The sequence below is a fragment of the Lutra lutra genome, chromosome 4 (genome assembly GCF_902655055.1).
Source record: "Lutra lutra chromosome 4, mLutLut1.2, whole genome shotgun sequence".
Taxonomy (NCBI): Eukaryota; Metazoa; Chordata; class Mammalia; order Carnivora; family Mustelidae; genus Lutra; species Lutra lutra.
The window spans coordinates 189,016,142-189,039,319 of record NC_062281.1 but is presented as its reverse complement, the minus strand read 5'-3'; the positions used below and the strand labels follow the sequence as shown (position 1 = coordinate 189,039,319).

The following is a 23,178-nucleotide window of genomic DNA, read 5'->3' as shown; positions in this document are numbered from 1 at the left end:
TGTTCTACTCACTGTCTCTGTAAATTTGACCACTCTAGGAAGTTCATATAAGTAGCATCCTAAAATATTTATCTTTTGTGACTGCCTTATTTCACTGAGTCTCGTGTCTTCAAGACACTGCAGCAGGTGTCAGGGTAATACACCATTGGATGGATCGACCACATTTTGTTCATCCATTCATGTTGGTGAAGACTTGGGATGCTTTTACTTTTTAGCTGTTGTGAATTTTGCTGTTGAATACACACGTCGGCAAATAATCTGTTCAGGTCTCTGTTTTCAGTTCTTTTGGGGTATATTCTTAGCAGTGGAATTGTTGGATCGTGTGGTCATCCTGTTTAATTTTTGAAGGAATCCTGAGTGTTACTTTTGAAACTGATTTTAGGAACCCGAGGGCCTGGGTGGGAGGCAGAGTGCAGCCAGAGACGGGCTCCGTCCTTGCTGGGGAGGGGATCTGCCTTCTCTTCCATCAGGGGCATATCTGGAGCTCCTGCTGCCCGAAAAGAAGTGTACCCCACTCCCGGGGCCTCTGTTCATTTCCCCTGGGCCTGCCTTCCTGAAAGTTCGCAAGTCCAGCACCTTTCCCACCTTTGCCCAGGCCTCTGTGGTTTTTTTCCTTGAATTTTCCAGGGATATCTACTGTTTGTCCTCAGTCTACCACTCTCTTAGATTTTCTAGAATTCTCAGGATTTTATTCTCTTCTCAATACTGCTTCCGGGGTGCAGGCAAGAGTACTGCTCCGGGGCCACTACAGCGAGGAAGAGAGAGGTGAGAAAGCCCCCCCACAGATGGTTTTAGGGGCCAGGCCTGGGAGAAGCGCCTACATTTTTGTTCACATCTCATTTGCTAGAATCTTGTCACGTGACCCAAATCCAACTCCAAAGGGGGCTGGGAAATGTAGTCTTTGCGTGAGCCCGCAGGAAATGAATTGGTGTCTACAGCATTCTGTGCCCGAGGATCCCTTTTTATGGCTTCGATGTCCTTCCTTTCTTCCTTGAGCTCCAGGGGATTCTGTTGTATAGCTGCAAATTCCTGAGTATATTAATTGTAGTGATTCCAATGGTTTGTTCTGTGGGTTTTTGTTTTTTGTTTTTTCTTTTATCTGCTCTTTCGAGAGTTCTTTTTGAGTTTGGAACTCTTTTTCTCTCCCACGGGTGACCCTTCTGCACACTGTATCTGGTCCCTGGGATGTGGGCGTGTGTTGTTTAGTGGCTAATCTTCTGCAGGGTCCCTTCCTCCCACATAGGACCAGCCCTGGGGCACTGTTGTGCTCACCTCACCCAAGAGTCTCCTGGGGGAGATGCTTGGCTTCTGGACCTCTGGCATAAGTGGATGAGAAGCGTGGGGAGACTGACCCAGCTGGGTGCTTCTGCTGTATTCCCCATCGTCTTCCCTGGGGCCTGCCCCTGCCCTGTACCCACTCAGAGACTGGAGTGCCCTAGCCCAGAGCCTCTCCCAGAATAACCCTCTTGGGTATATTTTGGGCTGCAGTTTTCGGTCTCCTTCTTCCATGCAGTCCCACCTGCTTCCATGTTTCAGGAAGCCTTCACCGTTTCCGGTTGGCCAAGGATGCCCTGTGTTGCTTTCCATGGATGTTTCCATTTGCCGATTACTTATACCAGTGACTTCTTTTTTTCTCTTGAGATAAAATTCACCATTTTATTTATTTTAAAAATTAAATTATTTGTTCTTGCATGTAAGCTCTATGCCCAACGTGGGGCTTGAACTCGCGACCCTGAGATCAGAAAGGCGAGGTGTACCGACTCAGCCAGCCAGGCGCTCCTAAGATTCACCATTTTAAATGTGCAGTACAGTGGTTCTATTGTATTCACAATGCGCAACCCACCACCACTATCTGACTTCAGAAAATTTCCACCTCCCGCAAAAGAAGCCCCTGTCCTTCCCATTCTCTTCCTGTTCCACTCCCTTATAGTCGCTAGTCTACATTCTGTCTGTGTGGATTTGCCTAGTTTGGGCATTTCTAAGTCATTAATAATAGAGCTTTTAGTGATGGGCTTCTTTCACTTTGCAGTGTTTTCAAGGTTCATCCACGCTGTAACAGGGTCATTCCTTTTTATGGCTGAACAGTCGATTGGTGGACATTTGGGTCGTTTCTACTTTTTCGCAATTACGAGCAATACTGACATGAATGTTAGGTTTAGGACCCTCCTCCAGACCCACGGCAACCACTGATCTTTTTAGTGTCTCGATGGTTTGGTCTTTTCCAGAATGCCACAGAGCTGGAATCACACAGCACGTAGGTTTTTCAGACTGACTTCTTTCATGTAGTGATATGCATTGAAGGGTTCCTCCATGTCTTTTTATTTTTTATTTTTATTTTGTTTGCCCATTTTAAAATGGGGCCATTAATTTCTTTTTAATACGATTATAATGACATCTGGGGATCTGGGTGGGGAAGTGGAGTCTGCCCCATTGGCCCTGCCTGGCTTCTTGCTCTTGTTGCAGGAACATTCTGGAAAGAAGGGCTGAGCGCGCCAGCTCCCTGCCCAAAGGGAGGCCACAGCGGCATCTTCTGTCTTGTGCCAAACGGGCATTGGCCATGAGGGTTCTCTGGCTCTCTTCCCCTGTCCTTCCTCTGTCCTCTGTGACTCTTCTTTGTGTCCCTTAGACGATCTCGTGGAGAAGATTCCATGCTCAGGGAATTCCTCCCGCGTATGTGAGTGTCGGCCTGGCATGTTCTGTTACACATCAGCCACCAAATCCTGTGCCCGCTGTAGGCCGCACTCCGTCTGCCCACCAGGGGAGGTCGTCAGGTTCCAGGGTAAGTATCCTCACCCTCAGCCTGGCACCAAGATCTGGGCCCAGCTGCACCCACCCCAGATCTCCAAATGACCTATGACCTCCCACTTCCTTCTTCCTGTTGGACAGACCGCTGGCTCCTTTGGAGATCCTGTAGGGACACCAGCTACTGCAGAGCTCCCTTCCCCACTTCCCTGCACTTTGTGTCCTGGGCTCAGTGAGACTCTGGTGGCCAGAAGCACAGGTCTGCTGGACTGAAGTCTTGGGTTGGTTTGAGGTTTGGGGCAGAAGTTCTCTGATGCCTGGTAAACAAGAAGCAAACTCTATCCTGGGAGTTCCCCAGAGGATTAGGGCTGGTTTTGCCAATTCACCATTGAGGCATTGGGAGTTAGAGCTACTGAGACACTTGGATTTCTTTTTCAATTTGCTGTGTGAGCTCAGGCAAATTCTTTACCCTCTCTGGGCTTCTAATTTTCTGACGGTACAAGGAGGCTCATGGCCAGAAAGGAGGTAAGGGGCACAAATGCTGTGTGGGTGGTACTGAGGACACCTTTCAGAAGGGAGACTTGGGGAGTGGGTGGACCATAGCCCCAGGCTGGGGAGGTGGCAAGATGGAATCAGAGGGAGCCATGCCCACTGGGGAGAAAGGTGCCAGCACCACGCCCATGATAACTCCCACTTCTAACCTGGTCCTTTCCACCCATCCTTACCACCTTCTCCCCCACCGCCCTTCCTTCCTTTCCTTCCCTCACACCCCACAGCCAGTCCCATAGCATTTGTCCACCTAATTCTGTCTCCCATTTCCCACACCCAGTTCCTCCTGCCATTCCTTGCCCATGGCACACAGGCGGAGCCACCCTTGCAAAACCAAATCTGGTTCTCTCTGTCACACACACAAACACACACCTGTGAAAAAAACACTTTAGTATCTTCTCATTACTCTAATGACAATGCCATGATCCTTTGGCAGAAGAGAACCGGTTTTTGGAGGGACTTCTTTTCTAAAGTCTGTGCTGTTTGGCATTTCTAGGCTGCTGGCTTATTTGGCTCCATGTCTGGGATAGACGAACAGAGAGAAAACCCAGGGGATTCACCACTGTGTCATTCCTTGGGTTCCAAGGCCTTCTCTCCGCTGTCCAGAGTCATCTTTGTTTAGACACGTACCCATGGTGTTTAGCTGTCTTTAGTCAGAGGACTAGGGAAAAGCACCCACTGCATATTCCCACAGGCCGTCTCCAGGACACAGTCTGTACCTGGCCCTGCACCATGTAGTTTTCCTTCCTCCAGCCTCAGACTCAATGCCAGCCTCCCTCTTTCCTTGGCTCAACTTGGTCTGCTCTCTTTCAATTCTATGGCTGTGTGGTGCTTCCCCCCTTACCAGGTCTTTGGGCATGTGGTTCCTTCTGCCTGGGACACCCTTCCCTCCTGTCCACTTAGTCAGCTCCTCAGCCTTGAGCTCTCTGTCCACACATCACTTTGTCAGGAGGCTTCCTATGACTTGTCACAGGTCACGTCTGTGTTTGATCTCTTATCACACAGCATCCTTTGCAAACGTGGATAGAAACATTTGTGTCTCTCTTGGTTTGATCAGTGCTGGCCTCCCTCCCTGAGCCATAGCTCCGTGAAGGCCAAGACCATGCCTGTTGTGCTCCTGGTCATCTGGGGCCACAAGCCAGGCCAGGGGCCGGAGTGGAAGATGCTAGGGGCTGGGCATCAGACACCTAGAGTACTGTTAGATTTGTACCTGGGGGACGTGTTCCCACCCCATCCTGGGCTTCAGTCTCCAATCGGGAAAATGTGAAGTTGTCAGTAGAAGGCCTTGGGGGACTTTCCAGCTCAGAAACTCTTGCATATCTAGGAAAAGTACCTGGAGTTCTGTTGCTCCAGCCAGGTCTGTGGACCCGCTCCTGCCAGGGAGGCCCTTTCCGTGGTGTTCCTGCGACTGCCACATGCTGGCGCCAGAGGCCTCTCTCTGCTGCCCTGGTCTGTGCTGCCCTGGACTGTGCTGCCCCTAGCGGTCCCACTGGCCACATGCAGCCAGAGAGCATTTAAAATGTGGCCCATTGGGTTGAGATGGGCTGTCAGGACAGAACATTCACTGGATTTCAAACACTTAGTAGACAAAAATGTAAAATGTCTCATTATTTATTTATTTATTATATTTAATTTATTTATTTATTAGAGAGACACAGCAAGAGAGGGAACACAAGCAGGGGGAGTGGAAGAGGGAGAAGCCGGCCTCCCGCAGAGCAGGGAGCCCAATGTGGGACTCCATCCCAGGACCCCGGGGTCATGACCTGAGCTGAAGGTAGACGCTTAATGACTGAGTCACCTAGGCGCCCCTTCATTAATTATTATTACTTTTTAAAGATTTTATTTATTTATTTATTTATTTGACAGAGAGAGAGAGATCACAAGTAGGCAGAGAGGCAGGCAGAGAGAGAGAGAGAAGGGGAAGCAGGCTCCCCGAGGAGCAGAGAGCCTAATGTGGGACTCAATTCTAGGACCCTGGGATCATGACCTGAGCTGAAGACAGAGGCTTAACCCACTGAGCCACCCAGGTGCCCCTCATTAATTATTTTTTATATTGAATATCTACTGACCTATTTTAGATCTATTAGGTTAAATAAATTAACTCCACATGTTTCTTTTTACTTTTTAAAATGTGGGTACTAAGCAATTTCAAATGATGTGTGGGATTCCCATCATGTTTCTACACGACATGTAGACGTGGACTCCTGGCTGGCTGGACTCCTGGACTGGCTGACTCCTGGATTGCCCGGTTTCTGCTCCCACAGGGCGACTCTCCAGCTGTAAAATGGAAAGTAGTTTCTGCTTAAGAGTCGGCCCATGGCTAAGCCGTGTGCCTAGAGCTGGCACAGGTGTTCTCTCCTGAAGGGTTCAGAACACCATCAAGTAGCTGAATCAGCCGTCTTTTACAGCTGAGGAAGTTGAGGTCCAGAGATGGGTCAAGTGCTCCAGACCACAGAGCAGGGAATACCTGAGCTTGGGTTTGAAGGTCACACCGGGCATGGTCACCCCACCACACTCAAAGCACGAGACACATCCGCATTGCTCACGCTGCCTGCCCCGAAACCTTCAGATCATAATCTCACCTGTGGGACACTCTCTAAGCAATATACAGATGGGGAGAAGGACATGCTATGGGTTAGGCATTTACTATATGTCACGCAGTGTTGTGGGCACGGCGAGGACGATAGAGGCGGCACGCAAGCTCAGATCTGCTGGACGGAAAGTGCTTCGGGTTTTCCTCTTTCTGCTCGCACCCAGTATTCTTCAGGAATCCTTGGGTTGCTGGAAACAAAATCTCAAAATTTTTTGATTCCTGTAACTGCAAAGTCTGGGGTTCCCTGGGTAGTGTCAGGCAATCTCTGCTCCCCTATGTGTAGGCATCTGTAAGATTCGTACCAGCAGCTCCTGGCTTGCCTCCCACCCAACCCCAGTGGAAAAGACGGCTTCTCCTTCCAAGAACTGAAACCAAAACCTTGATATTGTTCCTCCTGGGCATGCCTTGGGTCACGTGCCCATCACTGAACCAGTTCACCGGGGTCAGAGGAATCAAAGGGGTTGATGGGTCTAGCTGGTCTGTGTTTGCTCCTGGAAGGGAGGGAGGCGAGGCAGCCTCAGCCCTGAGCACAGGGGCTGAGATTGGAAAGTATTCCCTGGGGAAATTCAAGGTGCTTTACCCCAACACGGACTGGACACCGGGCAGGCTGAAACGTCAGATGGCTGCGACATTTTCCAAGCACCTCATTCCGAGCTCTGGGTTGTGGTGGTAAATGATCTGTGCCTGGAGTCCTCAGGCTCTTCCATGACGTCTCCTCAGTGCCTCAGTGAGTCTCCTTAGGCTCTGCCGTGACGTCTGTCACTCCTGCATTTCTGTCCCCCCTGCAGGCACAGCAGAAAGTGACACCGTCTGTGAGCGACCTTCCCCAGTGACCAGTCCTGACTGCAGCACCAGCCTCAAAGCCTGCAGGGTGGCCACCAGGTGACTCCCCTCGCCCCTCCAGCTGACCTTGGTGTGGGGCTGTCCCGCCCCATAGGATGCTCAGGGCCCCCCGCTGGCTGTGGTGGGGGTGGGGTTCAGCCCAGGGTGTCAGGACCTTGGGGAGTCTCTCTGCCAAGCCCACAAGCCAGCTGAGGCCCCACCATGTGCTCAATCTTCCCGGAGCATATGAGAGAAGAGCCTAGAAAACACAGTCCTTGCTCCCAGGAGCTGACGGTGGGGCTGCCAGACGCTGTGGACAGAGGATCTGGGGACCCCCTTCTCTGCAGAAATGGTTGCCCTTGAGCACAGACCGCCCCCCTTTGCCCCCTCAGGAGAACTGGCAGTGCCATTTCTAACTTTTCGATTGGCAGCAGCACCCCCCAGGCCAGGCGCCTCAGGACTGCCTCAGCAAGCTCCGGGGTGAGGACCGCGCTTCCTGGCAGGGGCGCTTCCCTCACCCCGGAAGACGGTTCCGAAATGACGAGGGTCCCCAGCTCTCCCTCCTCGGTGCGGGAGCCCAGTCCAGATCCAGGTGAGTTCTCCCAATAGGCTGTGGCTCATTTCCAGGGCAGCAGCGTCTCGTTGGCTGGCGACCCCTGAGGGCCGGTCCAGGCAGGGGGGCCCTGGGCTGTGGTCTTTCCCCGTCTGGGGAGAAGAGGGTCTCCAGGCCTCTTGGGGCTGTAGGTCATGGAAGAAGTCATTCGCTGGACAGCTCGAGTGTGTGTGACGCCGAGTCTGGTGTGGGAGTGGCTGTGGGTCTGATACCCTCCAGGTTCCCACGGCGACCGGCGGGGCCCTCAGTCCGCTCCTGCCATGGCTGACTGGCCTCCGGTGCTGGCCCGTGGTTGCCCATGAGTCTTTGGGTATTTGGGTTGTTTCCTCTTGGCTGTGATGAACAAGGAAAAGCAAGTCTTTGTGTGAAATCTCTGGGGCTTGTTTGTCTTTTTCATTGACTTTTTTTTTTTCCTTTAAAGATTTTATTTATTTGACAGAGAGAGACACAGCGAGAGAGGGAACACAGGCAGGGGGAGTGGGAGAGGGAGACGCAGGCTTCCTGCAGAGCAGGGAGCCCTATGCAGAGCTTGATCCCAGGACCCTGGGATCATGACCTGAGCCAAAGGCAGACGCTTAACGACTGAGCCACCCAGGCGCCCCTTCCACTGATTTCTTAATAGGACTTCTTACAGTTCTGGGTTTGAGCCCTTCATCCTATAGTGGTGTGCGGACGACCACCTCCCACCTGGTGGCTTGCCTTCTTATTCTCTTTATGGTGTCTTTGCTAAAGAGATTTTTAAATTTTATTTTTAAAAAAGATGTATCTATTAGAGAGAGAGAGAGAGCATGCGTGTGGTTGTGTGAGCAAGGGGAGAGGGAGAGAATCCTCAAGCAGACTCCCTGTGGCGTGCAGAGCCTGATGTGGGGTTCCATCCCAGGTCCCCGAGATCGTGGTCTGAGCTGAAATCAGGAGTCCAATGCTCAGCTGACTGAGCCACCCAGGCGCCCCCATAAAGAGATGTTCCAAATTTTAATGTAATCACGGGCACCTGGGCTGCTCAGTCAGTTAAGCATCAGCCTTCGGTTCAGGTCATGATCATGAGGTCCTGGGATCAAGTCCCACGTTGCTCAGCTGCTCAGTGGGGTATCTGCTTCTCTCTTTTCCTCTGCCCCTCCCACCTGCTTGTATTTTCTCTCTCTCAAATAAATAAATAATATTTTAAAAATAAATGTTAAAGTAGTCACATGGATCTCTTTCCCTTTATGACCGGTGCTTTTATGCTCTGCTCTTTATATTCTTTTCCTCCACTCAAGTCTCAAAGACATCTGCATCGACTTCCTAGAATTGTTCCCATTTTGCCTTTCCCGTGTAGACCCACCGTCTGCCTTGGCTTGTGTGTGCGGTGTGAGGCAGGGGTCCTGCTGGAAGGTCCATGTGGATGTCCAGTTGAACCGATACCTTTTATCAAACAGATGGTCCTTCCCCACTGTGTTGTGGACATCTTTGTATCCAAAGGTCCGTATGTGCCTGGGCACAGCCTTGGACTTGATGTTCTGTTCCGTTGGTCTTTCTGTCGTCTATTCTGTGTGGATGCCCCAGGGTCTTGATTGGTGCAGGTTTTCGTTAAATCAATGGTCGAGCAATGTCTCTACCTTTGTTCTTTGTCACTAGACTGGCTCTTCTCAGTCATCTGCCTCTCTCTGTCTACTTCAGAATCAGCTTTTCAGATTTCTGTAAACTGTCCTCTTGGGCTTTCCGTTGGGATCGCACCGAACCCAGCTCACTTTAGAGAGAATCCATATCTTTGCAGTATCGAGTAGTACATGGTAAAACCCTCTATTATTTCGCTCTTTTTTTTTTTTTTAAAGATTTTATTTATTTGACAGACAGAGATCACAAGTAGGCAGAGAGGCAGGCAGAGAGAGAGAGGAGGAAGCAGGCTCCATGCCAAGCAGAGAACCCGACACGGGGCTCGATCCCAGAACCCTGGGACCATGACCCGAGTTGAAGGCAGAGGCTTTAACCCACTGGGCCACCCAGGAGCCCCTCGCTCTTTATTTTATTTATTGAATTCAACTTAGGTCTGCTTGACCTTCTCCCAGTAATGTTTTATTTTTTTCTGTGTAGAGGGATTTGTAGCTTTGTTTTAGATTTCTAGGTACCTGATGTTTCTGATGATGAGGGGACTATTTTTTTTCAGTATTTCTTGTTCTAACTCTTCATCATTGGTATTGTTTTGAACCGTGTGAATAGCCAATATTTGGCAGCCTCACCTACCAAAATAGCAATTTCATGTGGTTCAACCCAAGCATATAGGCATTCAGTTTTGATGTAATAACATTATTTCCAAGCACCTTGTTAAACTCACTTGTTAGTCCTAATAATGTATCTGCTGGTTCTTTTGGTGATCTCTCCCCTTTAATGATGCCATCTGTCCATGACAGCCTGATGTCTTCTTCGCCACACCCCACTACTTTCCTCTCTTTTCCTCGCCTTCTTGAATTGCCTGGATCCCCCAGTGCTACACTGAGCGGAAGCTGTGGCCAGTAGGCATTGTCACCTCACAGCTGGTCTCAGAGGGAGAGTGGCCCCCGAGTTTTGAGGAGGGTGGTGACACGGCAGTGAGGCTAGGGAGAGGGCAGTGGCCATGGCGGATGGCAGAGGGAAGGGACCGGAAGCAGGGGCCGGTTAGTGAGTGCTGCTCTCCTGTGTGGCTTTAGACATATTCCTTCCCTCTCTGGGCTTCAGGACTCCCTCTGAAAGATCAATCTGACATGTGTGGAGTTTGGGGGCCGGCCGTAGAGCTGGAGGTGGCGATTGGGTGCGGAGGTGGGGCCTCTGCCAAGGCGGCCTGGCCTGGAGCTTCTCTGCTTCCTTCCTCAGGGCCGATCTCTCAGCAGCCGTGTGCACAGGGGTCATTGGACTGTGGGAAGCAGTGTGACCCCGACTACTACCTGGACAGGGACGGCCGCTGCAAGGCCTGTGTGACCTGCTCTGGAGGTAAGGGGCTCCTTCCTGGGAGCAGGGGCTCTTGGCTGAGAATCTGGGGATGGGGGATTCCGAGTTTGTTCTGGGACTGCTCAGCCCTCAGGAGCCTAGTTCCCCTCGCTGGCATCTCTGAGCAGCGGGCCTTTACTGAGTCTCCCTCTCGATTGTGGGGTGTTGATGGCGGTGACCCCTTCTCACACAGCTTCCGTTTGCTTACTCCTGCAAGGAAGCGTTCCTTATCATCCACCTGTTCCAGACTTGTCCTGTTATTTTTGGTAGCTGTCTTCTGGTGTGTGGATTACAGTTGTCCCCATTGTACAGAGGAGAACACTGAGACCTTACAAAAGCCACAGGCCCCCAAGAGCGGCATGGCCGGAGTTTCAACTTGGAGGTTCTGGGCTCGGCCAGTCACTATACTGTCCTTAGAACATTCTCAGGACAGACACTTGCTGGGTGACTTCTGTGTATGTGGCTGACTCAGCACAGCCTCACAGCACTACCAGCTGCCTCCTGACATCCACGAGGGCTGCCCAGGCTGCAGACAGCCGTGGCTGATTGTGTGTCCCCAGCCCCATCACAAAGGCCATGGGGGCGGGGAGGGGATGCATGATCGTGTCTCCTTGTCCAAGGTTTCTTTCACACGCTGGCTGAAGTCAGCAGAGGCCCAAAGGGGAAAGAACACTATTTGTCATTGGGGGCCACCGTTCCAGTTGCAAAGGCCACAAGCAAGCTTTCTCAAAACAGTGGCAAAAACCATCCCCCTCCTGTTTACTCATGAGTTCCATGGGTCAGAATTCAGACAGGACCCTGAGCGGGTGGCTGGTCTCTGCTGCACGATGTCTGGGATTTCAGCTGGAAAACGTGAAGGTTACAGGCGGGAATTGTCTGAAAGCCCTTTCCTTCGTGGCCTCTGTATGGCTAACTTGGGGGCTTCCTCGAGGCCTGGTGCCTGGATTCCAAGGATGGGGCAGGGGTGGGGACAAGCCACATCCCTTCTGTTGACCTTGCCTTGAAAGTCACATGGCATAGTTTCCGCCAGTTTTTACCTCTTGAGGCAGTCAAACATCCCACTGGAGTCAGTGGAAGGAGAAGAAATCAAGCTTCTTGTCGGTGAGTGGCAGAGGTCTGGAAGAGCAGATGGGGCCAGAAATGCTGCTCTGGCCATTTTTGGAAAAAATATTATCTGCCGAAGCTACTGTGTCAGATAGAGAAACAAGAGAATTCCTTCAGCTCTAAGGATGAAAGGATGAAAGCTCTGCGAAGCCGTAGGGTGGAGAACAGGGGCCAAGAGCACGGACTCTGGAGCCCAAGAGCCTGGGTTCGAATCTTGGCCCTACCAGTTTGCAGCTTATAAACACAAGCAAGTTTCTTAACATCTCCATGCCTCAGTTCCCTCATCTGCAGTGGGCATCATAATAGTACTCTCTCGAAGACCTGATGCAGGAATTAAGTAGGTCAAACTAGGTTAATCAGGGAAGGATGCTAAGAATAAGACCCCCCCACGCACCTAATGGTATTACGGCTGCCTTGTTTGTACTCAATGATATTTAAATATATATATATATTTTATTTATTTGTTTTGCGAGAGAGTGTGTGCATGCGGGAAGGGGGGAGAAGGAGAGGGAGAGAACCTCAAGCAGACTCCCCACTGAGGACAGAGCCCTGTCGAGTGGGGCTCGCTCTCACTTCCCTGAGATCATGACCTGAGCGGACACCAAGAGTCGGCAGCTTACCTGAGCCACCCAGGTGCGTCCCACCCACACTCGGTGCCGTTAATAGCTGTGATTGTGATAATAGCTATCCCAAGTCCTCACTGGCACTGCTGAGCTCACTCCTGCTGCCCGCACAAACTCCCCAACCCTCCCCAGTTCCCACTCTCTCTGGAGGTTTCAGGAAGAGACTATGAGGTTATCATCTGAGGTCTGTGAAGTATCCTGCTGATTGAGGAAAGTCCTCCCGAGCCAGTCTCATGTGTCTGATCTACTAATGTGGTTGTTCTATTTTTACCCATTTAGAGCACATAAAATATTCCCAAGCATATGTAAATGCTTTATCACGTGCTTTCTTTGACAAAACTTCCAACATTTAAAAAAAATTTTGGAAAAAAATAACCCTTTTTATCATTGAAAATTTCTTTTTTTTTTTTTTTAAAGATTTTGTTCATTTATTTGAGAGAGAGAGAAAGCATGAGCGGGGGCGGGAGGGCGGAGAAGAGGACAGAGGGAGAAGCAGACTCCTTGCTGAGCAGGGAGCCCAACATGGGGCTCCAGCCCAGGACCCCAAGATCATGACCTGAGCTAAAGCCAAACCCTTAACCCACTGAGCCACCCAGGTGCCCCAGCACTGAAGATTTCAAGCGTATTCAGAAGTAGAGAAAAGTCAGGAATGGCTGTGGACTTCACCCACTTTTAACGAATGATCGAGTCACAGCCACTGTGGGTTCATCTCTACCCATGCGTGCTCACCCTGTTCTCTAGATTATTTTCTTTTATCAGCTTTATTGCGACAGGATTGACACGCAGGGCCACGCATGTGGGCAAAGCGTGCCATTTGATACATTTTGACATCGTATGCAGCTGTGAAGCCATCACCACAATCAAGGAAAAGAACTTTCCAGAAAGTTTCCTCGAGTTCCTTATTGTCCCTCCCACCATTGCTCACCCCACTTCCATTCCCAGGAAATCATCCTGCTTCCTGTCACTGTGGAAGAGTTTGTATATTCTAGCATTTTCTGTAAACATACTCAGATAGTACATACTCTTTTTTTCCCCCCTTGCTTTCTTTCGCTTAGCCCAACTATTTTGAGCCAAAAGATCTGCTCGACAGGATAGTCACGTGAGTGTTTGCTTCCAAGCAAATGCTTCTCTGCCCTCCTGGGGGTTCTCGGGACCCCCTGCCCTTGCCATCCCAGATCCTTCCTCACGACCTTTCTCTGTGTCCCTTTGAAGACCTGGTAGAGAAGACGCCGTGCACATGGAACTCCTCTCGAGTCTGCGAATGTCGATCTGGCATGTTCTGTACCACATCAGCCACCAACTCCTGTGCCCGCTGTACCCCCCGCTCCAGCTGCCCACCAGGGACGGTCACCAAACCCCAGGGTAAGCTGTCTGCACCCCCAAGCAATGGGTTTCCGTCTATGCCCCTGCAGCTGGACGTCTCTTCACCCCCTACTGGGCAAATGACCTTCAACCCCAGCTATTAACTAGGTCAGGTTTGGGCTTTGGTTTTGTTTTAATAGTTAAATCTGGTAAGTGGAATAAAATCTAGATCTGGGCGTGCCTGGCTGGCTCCGTCGGAAGAGCATGTCACTCTTGATCTTGGGGTTGTGAGTTTGAGACTCACGTTGAGATTACTAAAAAAATAAATTAATAAACTTTAAAAAATCTAGATTTGGCATTTTGGTAAGAGATTCTTTTTTTTTTTTTAAGATTTTATTTACTTATTTGGGAGAGAGAGAGTGAGGAAGAGAGAGAGCGCTAGCAGGGGGAGTGGTAGGGAGGGGAGGAGCAGGTTCCCCGCTGAACAGAGAGCCTGAAGTGGGGCTTGATCCTAGGACCCTGGGGTGACCTGAGCTGAAGGCAGATGCTTAACTGACTGAGCCACCCAGGTGCCCCTTGGTAAGAGACACTGATGATTTTTAAAAAAAATTGTTCCTTCTGAAATTGTTGGGCTGGTAAAATCTTCACTTATTTGAAAGGCTGTTTCATTGACTCAAGATAGAGCAATATGAAATTTTTGAAGACATTTCCAACTCAAGATGGTAGACCTTTGGGGCACCTGGTTGGCTCGGTCGGCAGAGCATGCAACTCGTGATCTCAGGGTTGTGAGTTTGAACCCCACGTTGACTGTAGAGCTCACTTAAAAAACAAACAAACAAAAAACACAAGAGAAAACAAAGGAAAAAAAAGATGGTAGACATTTGCCAGAGTACAGAAAAATATAAACTCTTGACGTTGGGGGAAAAAAAAACCTGGTTAATCAGCAGAAAGGAGATTTCAGGAAATTTCTAGAAGGTAGAAAACAGATGGAAGGGTGGTGACAAATGAAATGAGGGGGAGGAAACCTTGCCCCGGAATTCACTCCACAAGTGCTGCAGGAAAAGCGAGAGGTACCTTGCTCACAAGACCCCACGGAGGCTCTGGGCTCAGAGTGGACCAGGAGAAGGAAGAATGGGGCTGCAGTGAAGAATTGAACAGTGCAGCGGGCTGCATCTGGGAAATAACAATTAAAAATCTGAGACACCGTACACCGCGGACCCTGATGGTGCCTGAGTTTTCATCCTCTGGTGAAAATCATCAACTTTTTGGCTGAAGACACTGAAGGAGTATCTGGGGAAACATGGGGCTGCTGGTGGGGGGCCACCGCCCTGTGTAAAGCCCTCTTTGGTTGTGTGTTTGGGAGTATAACCTGGCAATAAGCTACCCTTGCTAAGTGCCCCTGAAGTGAAGACGGTCAGCCCACACTCCCCACCGCCAGAGTGCCCAGCCGGACCCCCTACTCATGACGAGACCTCAGGTGGAAAGGCCGTGCTGCCAACACAGCAGAAGAAGCCCCACCAGCTACTGGAGTAGGCAGCAGAGTCCTTTTTAAGGAAATAGGAGTGGGCAGTAAAGCCATTCAGACGGATAAGGGAAACCAGCTGCATGATGGAGAAAAACAAAATCACAGAGCACTGTGGGTGAAGCGATGGAAATGGCTTGAGGAGTAGGAGTAGACATTTGAAATGTTAAATTAGCATCCACAGAAAAACTCAAGAAGTTGTTACATCCATAGAGAGAGATCAGAATGCTGCGAAAAAGACATAGTAAGAGAGAAGAGGACCAAAAAAGGTTTTAAGAAAGTGTGCTTCTTCCCAGGTATTGCCTCTCAGCTGTCCATTCATCTTCAGCACCTGCTGTGCAGGAAAAGACCAGAGTCTTTATGCGTTTCTCCTACTGATCGCGATGTTGAGCTCTGCCAGTAGAGGGCGCTGGGGAGCCATTGTAGGAAGAAGGAGGCTTCTCTCGGCTGCATTTGCTTTTTCTTGCTCTTGCTGCGCCCTCTGTCGACAGCACATGGGTGGGGACACCTGGTCGTGCCCGCCCCAGTCACGCCCCCAGAGTAGACAGTCCCTGGGCAGCCTCACAGCCCCAGCCTGGGTCTGGTGACCACCTTGGTGTGACCTTCCCAACAGGGACACTGGTCTACTCTGGGCCTCATGTCAGCCCAAGTGCCATAATTCCCCTTGTGCACCCCTTACCCCAAGCCTTGGGTCTTCTGCATTCACAGCCCTGTTGACCTGGTCACTGTGTGCTCCGGGCCTTGTACCCACCGTGATGCCCCAACTTTCCTTGCATACTTGACCTGAAAAATATGAAACTTCAGATGGACCTACCAAGAGCAAAGCAGGATGAATGAGGATTACTCAGACCCAGACATAACAGATATCTTATCTGTCCATTCACTAGTTGACAGACATTTGGGTTATTTCTAGTTTGGAGCTACTACGAAAAAGCAATTATAAAAAGACTTGTACAACTCTGTGTAAACATATATTTTCATCTCTCATGAGTAAATACCCAGGAGATGGATGACTAGATTCCTGTGCTGGCCAGCCAGAATGTCTCTGAGGGCCCATTCAAAGGCTTTCACCACTGTGACCTGATCTTACCCACCTAGTCTTATGGATGGAGAGAATCATATGGTCAGAGGTAGATCTAGAACATAAGTATCCTGAGTTCCAGCCCGGAGTCCTCCCTACCAGACCACATGAGCTTCTTCTTAGTTCTGAACCTAGAATTTTCTATTCAGTTAAGTACAATTAAGTTTGAAAGCATCAAAAAGCATTTTCAGACATAAAAGGGCAGGAAGATTTTCCCTCATGTGTCCTCTCTTAGAGAGTTACTTGAAGATGTTATCTGGCTAAATGAGGGGCTAAAAGAAACAAAAAAAGCCATGAATCTAGAAAACAGTGACTCTATCCTAGGAGAGCAGGGAAGTCCCAGTATGACAGCTGTATTGCAGACCAGTTGAGCCAGATGAGAACAGAAAAATGGAGGAGGGCTCCATTGAGTTGTCCTGTCTGCAGGAATGAAAGAATCACAGTAAACTTCCTGAGTAGTAGGTTTGAAAAACTTGATGATACGGTGAAGGCGCATTATTCTCTTCTCAACAAGAAAACAAAAGGCAGTTAAGAACTCTAGGGAAAATAAAAAGGCGACTAAGCTACACTCCAAATATAAAGATGAAAATTTTATCTGATTTTAAGCACTTGTTGAATGCACAAAAGGAGAACCCACTTGACCTTGATGCTAAGACCATTCTCCTTCAAATGGCCCAAGGATCAGGTGTTTGGATTTAAAGAGAAATATTTCAGTCTGGCAAATACTATATTTTTTTAGTTCTAAATTGGGAATAAGAGTGGGTAGTTTCTTTTTCTTTTTCTTTTTTCCCCTCTTTCAATTGGCTCTTACCAGACAACACAGCAGCCTAAGTAGGGGCTAAACAATACCTTCTCCTCACCTCCAGATTTAAAGAAAGAGGAAAGGGGGAGGGTCACTACACCTGGGAGAAAGAGGAGGCTACAGGTGAGGTATGATGCACATGGAGAGGCTGAGAGGCACCCAAGGAGCACTAGGTCCACCTTCTCCGCTTAGAGAAGGACAGTGGTACTTTCTTTTTTTTTTTTTTTTTTTTTTTTTTTGAAGATTTTATTTATTTGAGAAAGAGAGAGAGTGAAAGAAAGCATGAGTGGGTGTTGGGGGAGGGGCAGAGATAGAGGGAGAAGCAGACTCCCCACTAAGCAGGGAGCCCAACATAGGGCTCGATCCCAGGACGCTGGGATCGTGACCTGAGCCCAAGGCAGATGCTTAACCTACTGAGCCACCCAGGCGCCCCAGGACAGCGGTTCTTTTGCTGCATTCTGGCAGGTGTCCAGTGGGAGCTCAGACTCAGGTGCCTTAGAGAGAGGTGGGAGGCCTCTCATGGTGCTGCCTGGGGGTAGCTGCAGGTAATATATTTGAACACAAGAACTCCTCCAGTCCTCTGAGGGTCATCTCTTGTGGAAACCAATAACATTTTAAATTTAATTCAATATTGATTTGCAAATAAATAGAAATTATCATAACAAATCCTATCATCTTCCTCAGAGCCTAACGCCTGAAGACTTCAGCTAATTCGGGTAATAGTCTGGTGACGCTGAGGGACCACATAGCATCTATTTGGAGACACCCCCCCCCAAAAGAGGGGAGTTCCTCAGAACCATACTAGTCCAAGAAGGAAATTAATCCTTGCTTAACTTTCTCTTCATAGTGTTTCAGGAAAAAATCTGAGAAGCAGCATGAGAGCTTCATAGAAGGGAAATGAGTATGGGTGGGGACAGCAGAGGAGGTGTGCGGCCACCAGGGACATGGGGTAGAGAGGGATAGTGGCTGGGCATGACCTACTTCAAATGTGGGCCAGTTTTTTTAACCCTAGAAAAGCAGTTAATTGTAAGCTCATAAGAACGTGCTCGGTCCCCAGGTAGGAGGTGGCGTGGTCCAGCAGAGCTTGCTGAGGCCTGGAACTCAGGAGCCCCACTTTCTGGCTCTAGCTCTGGCTCTGTGGTCCTCTCCCACCTGTAAGAAGAGGTGCCTGAGTCAGATCAGAGGAGACCATCCTTGAACGGGTCCTCAAAGGCATTCTGTGTGGTCAGCACAGTGACATACAGCCTTCCCCTCCGCTCTGAAGTATCAGGAGGAATGAAATTGTATGTCCTCATGAAGACTTGTACAAGAACATTCAGAGCTGCCTTATTTATAATTTATAATTTTTTTTAAAAGATTTTATTTATTTATTTGACAGAGAGAGGTCACAAGTAGGCAGAGGAAGGCAGAGAGAGAGGAGGGAGCAGGCTCCCCACTGAGCAGAGCCCGATGCAGGGCTTGATCCCAGGACCCTGAGACCATGACCTGAGCCGAAGGCAGAGGCTTAACCCACTGAGCCACCCAGGCGCCCCTATAATTTATAATTTATTTATAATAGCTCCAATCTGGAAACAACCCAGATGTCCATCCGCGGGTGACTGGGTAAATGTGGCACATCTCCACAGTGACGAGTGTGCCGTGCATTTTAAGTGAATTGCAGAAAGATGCTGAGAGAAGGAAGCCAGACCCAGAGAGTACTTCCTGCCCAAGCCAGTCTGATGAAATTCTGGAACAGGCACACTAATCTATATAGACATAAAGCAGACCAGTGGTTGCCTGAATGCAGGAGGAGGGTTTATGGCAGAAGGGCACCAGGGAATTTACTGGGTGGGAATGTTCTAGATCTTGAATGGAAGTACAGGTAGATTGGAAGGACGCAGTCTTCAAAACCCATCAAACAGTACAACGGAGGGGACATTTTCTCCTATATCAATTATGCCTTAATACAGTTGATCTCAAAAGAAAGGAACTTTCAGAAAACTGAGGCTACGTTTAAATATCAGGAGATAGTAATTTCATGTGTTTATTTATATGTATTTATCAGGTTTCTCTTTTGCATAAACTCAGGAGGTGTAGAGCACCAGGCCCCCTTCCTGTGCCATCACAGTTGGCTGGAGGTGAGGGCGGCTTTCCCACTTTGATCCTTTGAGACACGGGCCTGCCTGTCTCAACCAGTTCTAGCTGCAGGCATAGCGGACGACAAACAACGTTGACATTTCAGGGTTCAGCTGTCCTGCCTGGGTCAGCTGGAGGCTTTGCCGTCTTGCCTGGGCGCGCAGGTTTGGTTTGCATTTGCTTCAGGTGTTTCTCTTACTCCTGGAACGAGTACCTGCCCAGATCATCCTCTCCTTACAGCCAGGGTGGGAGTACAGAACGGCCCAGCCTGGGGACAGTCACACTGTTCCTTCCGTCCTGCTCTGCGGACCATCTGAGTCCCAGGGCATTGGGAAGGCGGGAACACAGACACCTCCACCATCTGAGGAGGGGGGCCCGGGATGTAATCTACCGCACTGATCCCATCCCATTGCTAATTAAATCCTCGCTTTGGGGAGCAGTTTTTAAGAACAGCTTTGTTGCAGTACACTTGACATAGCCCAGGATCTGTAGATTTAATTGTGCAATTCAATGACTGTAAAGACATTTACAGAGTTATAAAACCATCACTACAATCTATGAAAACTTGTGGCTTTAGTAGTCAATCCCCGTATCCGTCCCTAGCTTGGACAAGGACTCATCCTACTCTCTGTCCCTCTAGATGGACCTTTTCCGGACATTTCCCGAATCCGTGCTCTGTGTCAGGTTTCTCTCACTGAATGTGATCCTTTCGAGGCTTCTGTGCTCTGCAGCTTGTCTTAGTGCACGGTTCCCTTTTCTTGCCACACAGTATTGGGGTGCAGATGCACTACGTCTTATTTATTTGTCCAGTTGATGGACATTGGGGTTGTTTCCACCCTTTGGCTACTTTGAAGAATGCCGCTATGAATAAGAGTGTTGCTCACCAGCCCCTCCCATGCGCCTGCTCTCCTCCTTCCCCCACCTAGGGGGCCTAGGGCCACCCTGCCTTTGATTTCCTCGGCTTAGATAGCCCCACCCACACAGACACCCCAACAATGGCCCCCTGAGGGAAGCCTCCCTGGACAGATGTGTTTAAGTCCCGTGTTACGGGGAGCCCCTGTACCTTTGTGTGACACCCGTGTCACCTCTGTGAGCCCTCCACCATGCCCGTGAGCCCCTGACAGTAGGGATCTGGTCTCTTTTGCTCACTGCTACATCCCAGCTCTCAGCACAGTCCCTGATACATAGCAGGTGCTCAATAAAGAGTTGCACGGAGGGAAGGAAGGAAGGGGAGAAGAAAAGAGGGTCAGTACACCAGCCTGAGTCTTCCTGGCTGCAGTGTCCTTATGGCCTCACCAAGCCTCCTCCCTGGAAGTTACCAGTGCTGCTGGGTAAGGCTCCTTGATACCAATTCTAAGACCTCTCCCTGCAGGTACAGCTGAAAGGGGTGCCACCCATGAGCCACCTCCCCCGGAGGCCCACCCTGATTGCAGCACCAACCCAGAGGACAGCGAGACGCCCACCAGGTGACTCCCTGGCCTTATCTAGGGGCAGCTGGGCTGGGGGTGGGGGTGGGGCCTGGGCTGGATCTCTGTGCCAAGGTCACAAGTCATTTTGGAGGATGTGTGCGCGACTCTGGGCTGGCACCACCGGGAACGATTCCTGAGCACATGCTTCCCTGTCTCCATCTCCACCGTCAGTCTTACTTCTGCCTTCTCTCCTGGCAGTGCCTCTGCCCCTCTGGTCTCCTCGGCAGACCCCCAGATCAGTAAGGAGCATGGAAGGGGCATCACCCACGCTTGGGGAGACACCCCCATATCAACGAGCACTCCCATCTCTTTCTCCTCCACGGGAAAGCCCATTCTGGTTTCAGGTAACCATTACCTCCCAGAAAGGACGGGTCTGCCTCCCAGGGGGCCGGGAGGAGGGAGGCTTGTCCCTGGGCGGCAGCATCCACTGGGTGGGGGAGACCAAGGCTGAACCCAGCTTTCTGGCTTCTTGAGCTAGGGCTGTGGCTCTGTCACTTGCTCTTGACTGTTCCTCGGTTCCGGGCAGGGCTTGTACTCAGAGCTTTGTCCCCGTGGCCCGTAATTGCTACTCACAAAACACTTGGACAATGAAGACATGACCTTGACTAGTTGCTTAATTCCTCTGAGCCTCAGTTTTGTTGCACATACCACGCATGGCAGTAAGCAGTGGGGTACGCGTAGCTATCACCTTTTGGGGCTCCTTGGGGACATTCTAAGGGGCTTTGGTGTAGGGCTTGCAGTTCTAGAGTCAAACTCTAGGTGGCGGCAGCGCTCCAGCTGGCCTTGCTTAAGCGCGGTCTGGGACTTGCCGCATCAACAACTTGTCAGAGGAGCAAATTCTGGGCTCCACCCCCACCCCACGAACCACAGTCTGTATTGCAACATGGTCCCAGGAGATCGGCATGCACGTTAAAGCTGGAGAAGCACATAGACGGCACCTACTACGTTTTAACATCTGGACGTGGACTTAACAGTAACTGTCTTCTTAAGCGACCAAAGCAAAAAAGGAACAAGTACTGAGTTAAGTTGTAGAAACACACACCCACACAGCGGTGAAGCGTGTGGGCTCTGGAGCCACCTGGCCCGGCCTGGCCCAAGCCGTGATTCTTGCGGTTTGCCCTTTGCCATTTTAGTGAGTTACTTCGCAAGCCTCAGTTTCCCTCGTTTGTAAAAGGAGATGGTAATGGTGCCTGCATGGTATTCAGGGAAGAGGTGCTGAGTGGGTGCGTGTGCAGAGAAGACCCCGTGCCTGCCTTGGGGAGCTTCCCATCTGGAGGGGAGCTGGAGCCCTCCCAGACTCCCCACTTCACCCTCCTTGCTGCTCCGCCTGCCCCCCCCGACCCTCCCCCACCATCCCGGCCTCGGGGCCACACCTGACGGGGGCCCTCCTCCGCGGGCCCCAGACCGTATTCTTCTGGACCTCAGCTCCTTCCTTCCGGCTCCTCGACTCCTCAATTTCTCACTGTCCAGGGACGGCTTGTTCTTCTGTCACAGCCATTTACCTGCCCTGAGCCGGGGGAAGGAGGGCAGGTGGGTAAGGCTGCACCAGGGAGGCAGAGGGTCTGGGTCTCAGTTCCCTCTTGGGGGAGGACCAGGTGCTGCCAGCCCCGATGGCTTCTGTGCCCCAGGAGAAGGAGAACATAGTCCAGGGTGAGGACCGTCCGGGGTGCTTGCAGCGGAGGCTCCTGGGCCCCCCAGCATCAGGGCGGAGGGAGCAGGGCTGCCTCTGTGTTCTAGGGCCCGTGCTCTTCTGGGTGGTCGTGCTACTGGTGATGGTCCTGGGCTCCGTGTCCTTCCTCCTGTGCCACCAGAGGGCCTGCGGGAAGTGGATTCAGCAGAGTGAGTACATGAGTCTTGGGGCCTGGAGGAGGCAGGGGCTCTGCGCTAGCCCAGCCTGGGCTCTGTGCTGCCCTGGGGGGCTGCTGCACGAGGCTCTCCAGCCAACTCTGCTGTCCTTTCAGAGCTCTACCCGTGCTACCCTGTCCAGACCTTCCAGCCCAAGCTGGAGCCTGCAGGTAAGTGTCCAGATGTCCAGAGGGGGCTGCTCGGGCCACAGGGACACAGCGGCTCTGGGCCCTGGGTCTGGGGCTCCCTTTCTGCACAGGCTTATCAGTAAGGGGAATGCAGTGCGGTTGGAAACCGTCCTCCACGGTCCTCCGTGGCATTCGGATGGCGGGCTAGCAGGAAGGTCTAAGATCCATCTCGTCTTTCATTCTTTCCTCCACAGTGCCCACCCCCTGGAGAGGCATTTCTGAATGCCTTCCCTTCCTTTCTGGCCTCTCTGCCCCTCCCTCCGCTCCCCGCCGCTCTGTGCCCCTCTCGAAGCGAGAGCCACGGGGTCTGTAGGGCAGGCTGATAGGGCTGGAATCCTGGTTCTGCCACTTCTGAGCTGCATGGCCCCGGTGAGTTTCTTCATTCCTCTGCCTCAGTGTCCTCACTGTAAAGAGGGGTGGCAAGGTCTGCCTCAGATGGCGGCCATGCGGCTCAATTGGTGCGGGAGCTGTGTGCTGTTGAGAGTTGATGTCGGCCGACAGGCCAGCCCATGTTGGAAGCTGCTTTCCTCACCAGGCATCTCAGGGCCTTCTGATTTCTAGGCTGTTCTGAAGCCCTCTCTGGCCCTGCTTCCAGGCCAACTTTTGCAGACCACTGCCAGAGCCCCTGACCTACTTCCAGCCCTCACCCGGGTGTGAGTGTGTGTGTGTGTGTGTGTATGTGTGTGTGTGTGTTGGTGGGTGGGGGGTGGGTCCCACGTGCCTCTTCTCCCCTGTGCGGCCCTTTCAGGCAGGACAAGGTCTCACCAGCACTCCACAAGCACTGATTGAGCACCTACTGTGTGCTGGGCCCCGACCCCGGGGGAAGGAATGAACTTCCTTTTCTGGTTTCAAGGCAGGCTCCCATAGA

General features: G+C 51.0%; 1 protein-coding gene across 4 annotated transcripts in view; it reads left to right on the top strand.

Annotated features, from left to right (window-relative positions):
• The window catches only part of TNFRSF8 (TNF receptor superfamily member 8), a 63,623-nt gene that overhangs the window by 26,435 nt on the left and 14,010 nt on the right, over positions 1–23,178 (top strand). For 2 of the 4 annotated variants that reach the window (XM_047728214.1, XM_047728215.1), the window contains exons 4-12: positions 2,627–2,779; positions 6,673–6,766; positions 7,138–7,298; positions 10,146–10,262; positions 13,199–13,348; positions 20,181–20,274; positions 20,476–20,621; positions 22,015–22,116; positions 22,239–22,292. In XM_047728214.1, coding sequence (XP_047584170.1) covers positions 2,627–2,779; positions 6,673–6,766; positions 7,138–7,298; positions 10,146–10,262; positions 13,199–13,348; positions 20,181–20,274; positions 20,476–20,621; positions 22,015–22,116; positions 22,239–22,292 — 1,071 coding nt within the window. The remainder of the gene's footprint in view (positions 1–2,626; positions 2,780–6,672; positions 6,767–7,137; positions 7,299–10,145; positions 10,263–13,198; positions 13,349–20,180; positions 20,275–20,475; positions 20,622–22,014; positions 22,117–22,238; positions 22,293–23,178) is intronic. The other 2 variants (XM_047728216.1, XM_047728217.1) reach the window with 2 other exon arrangements.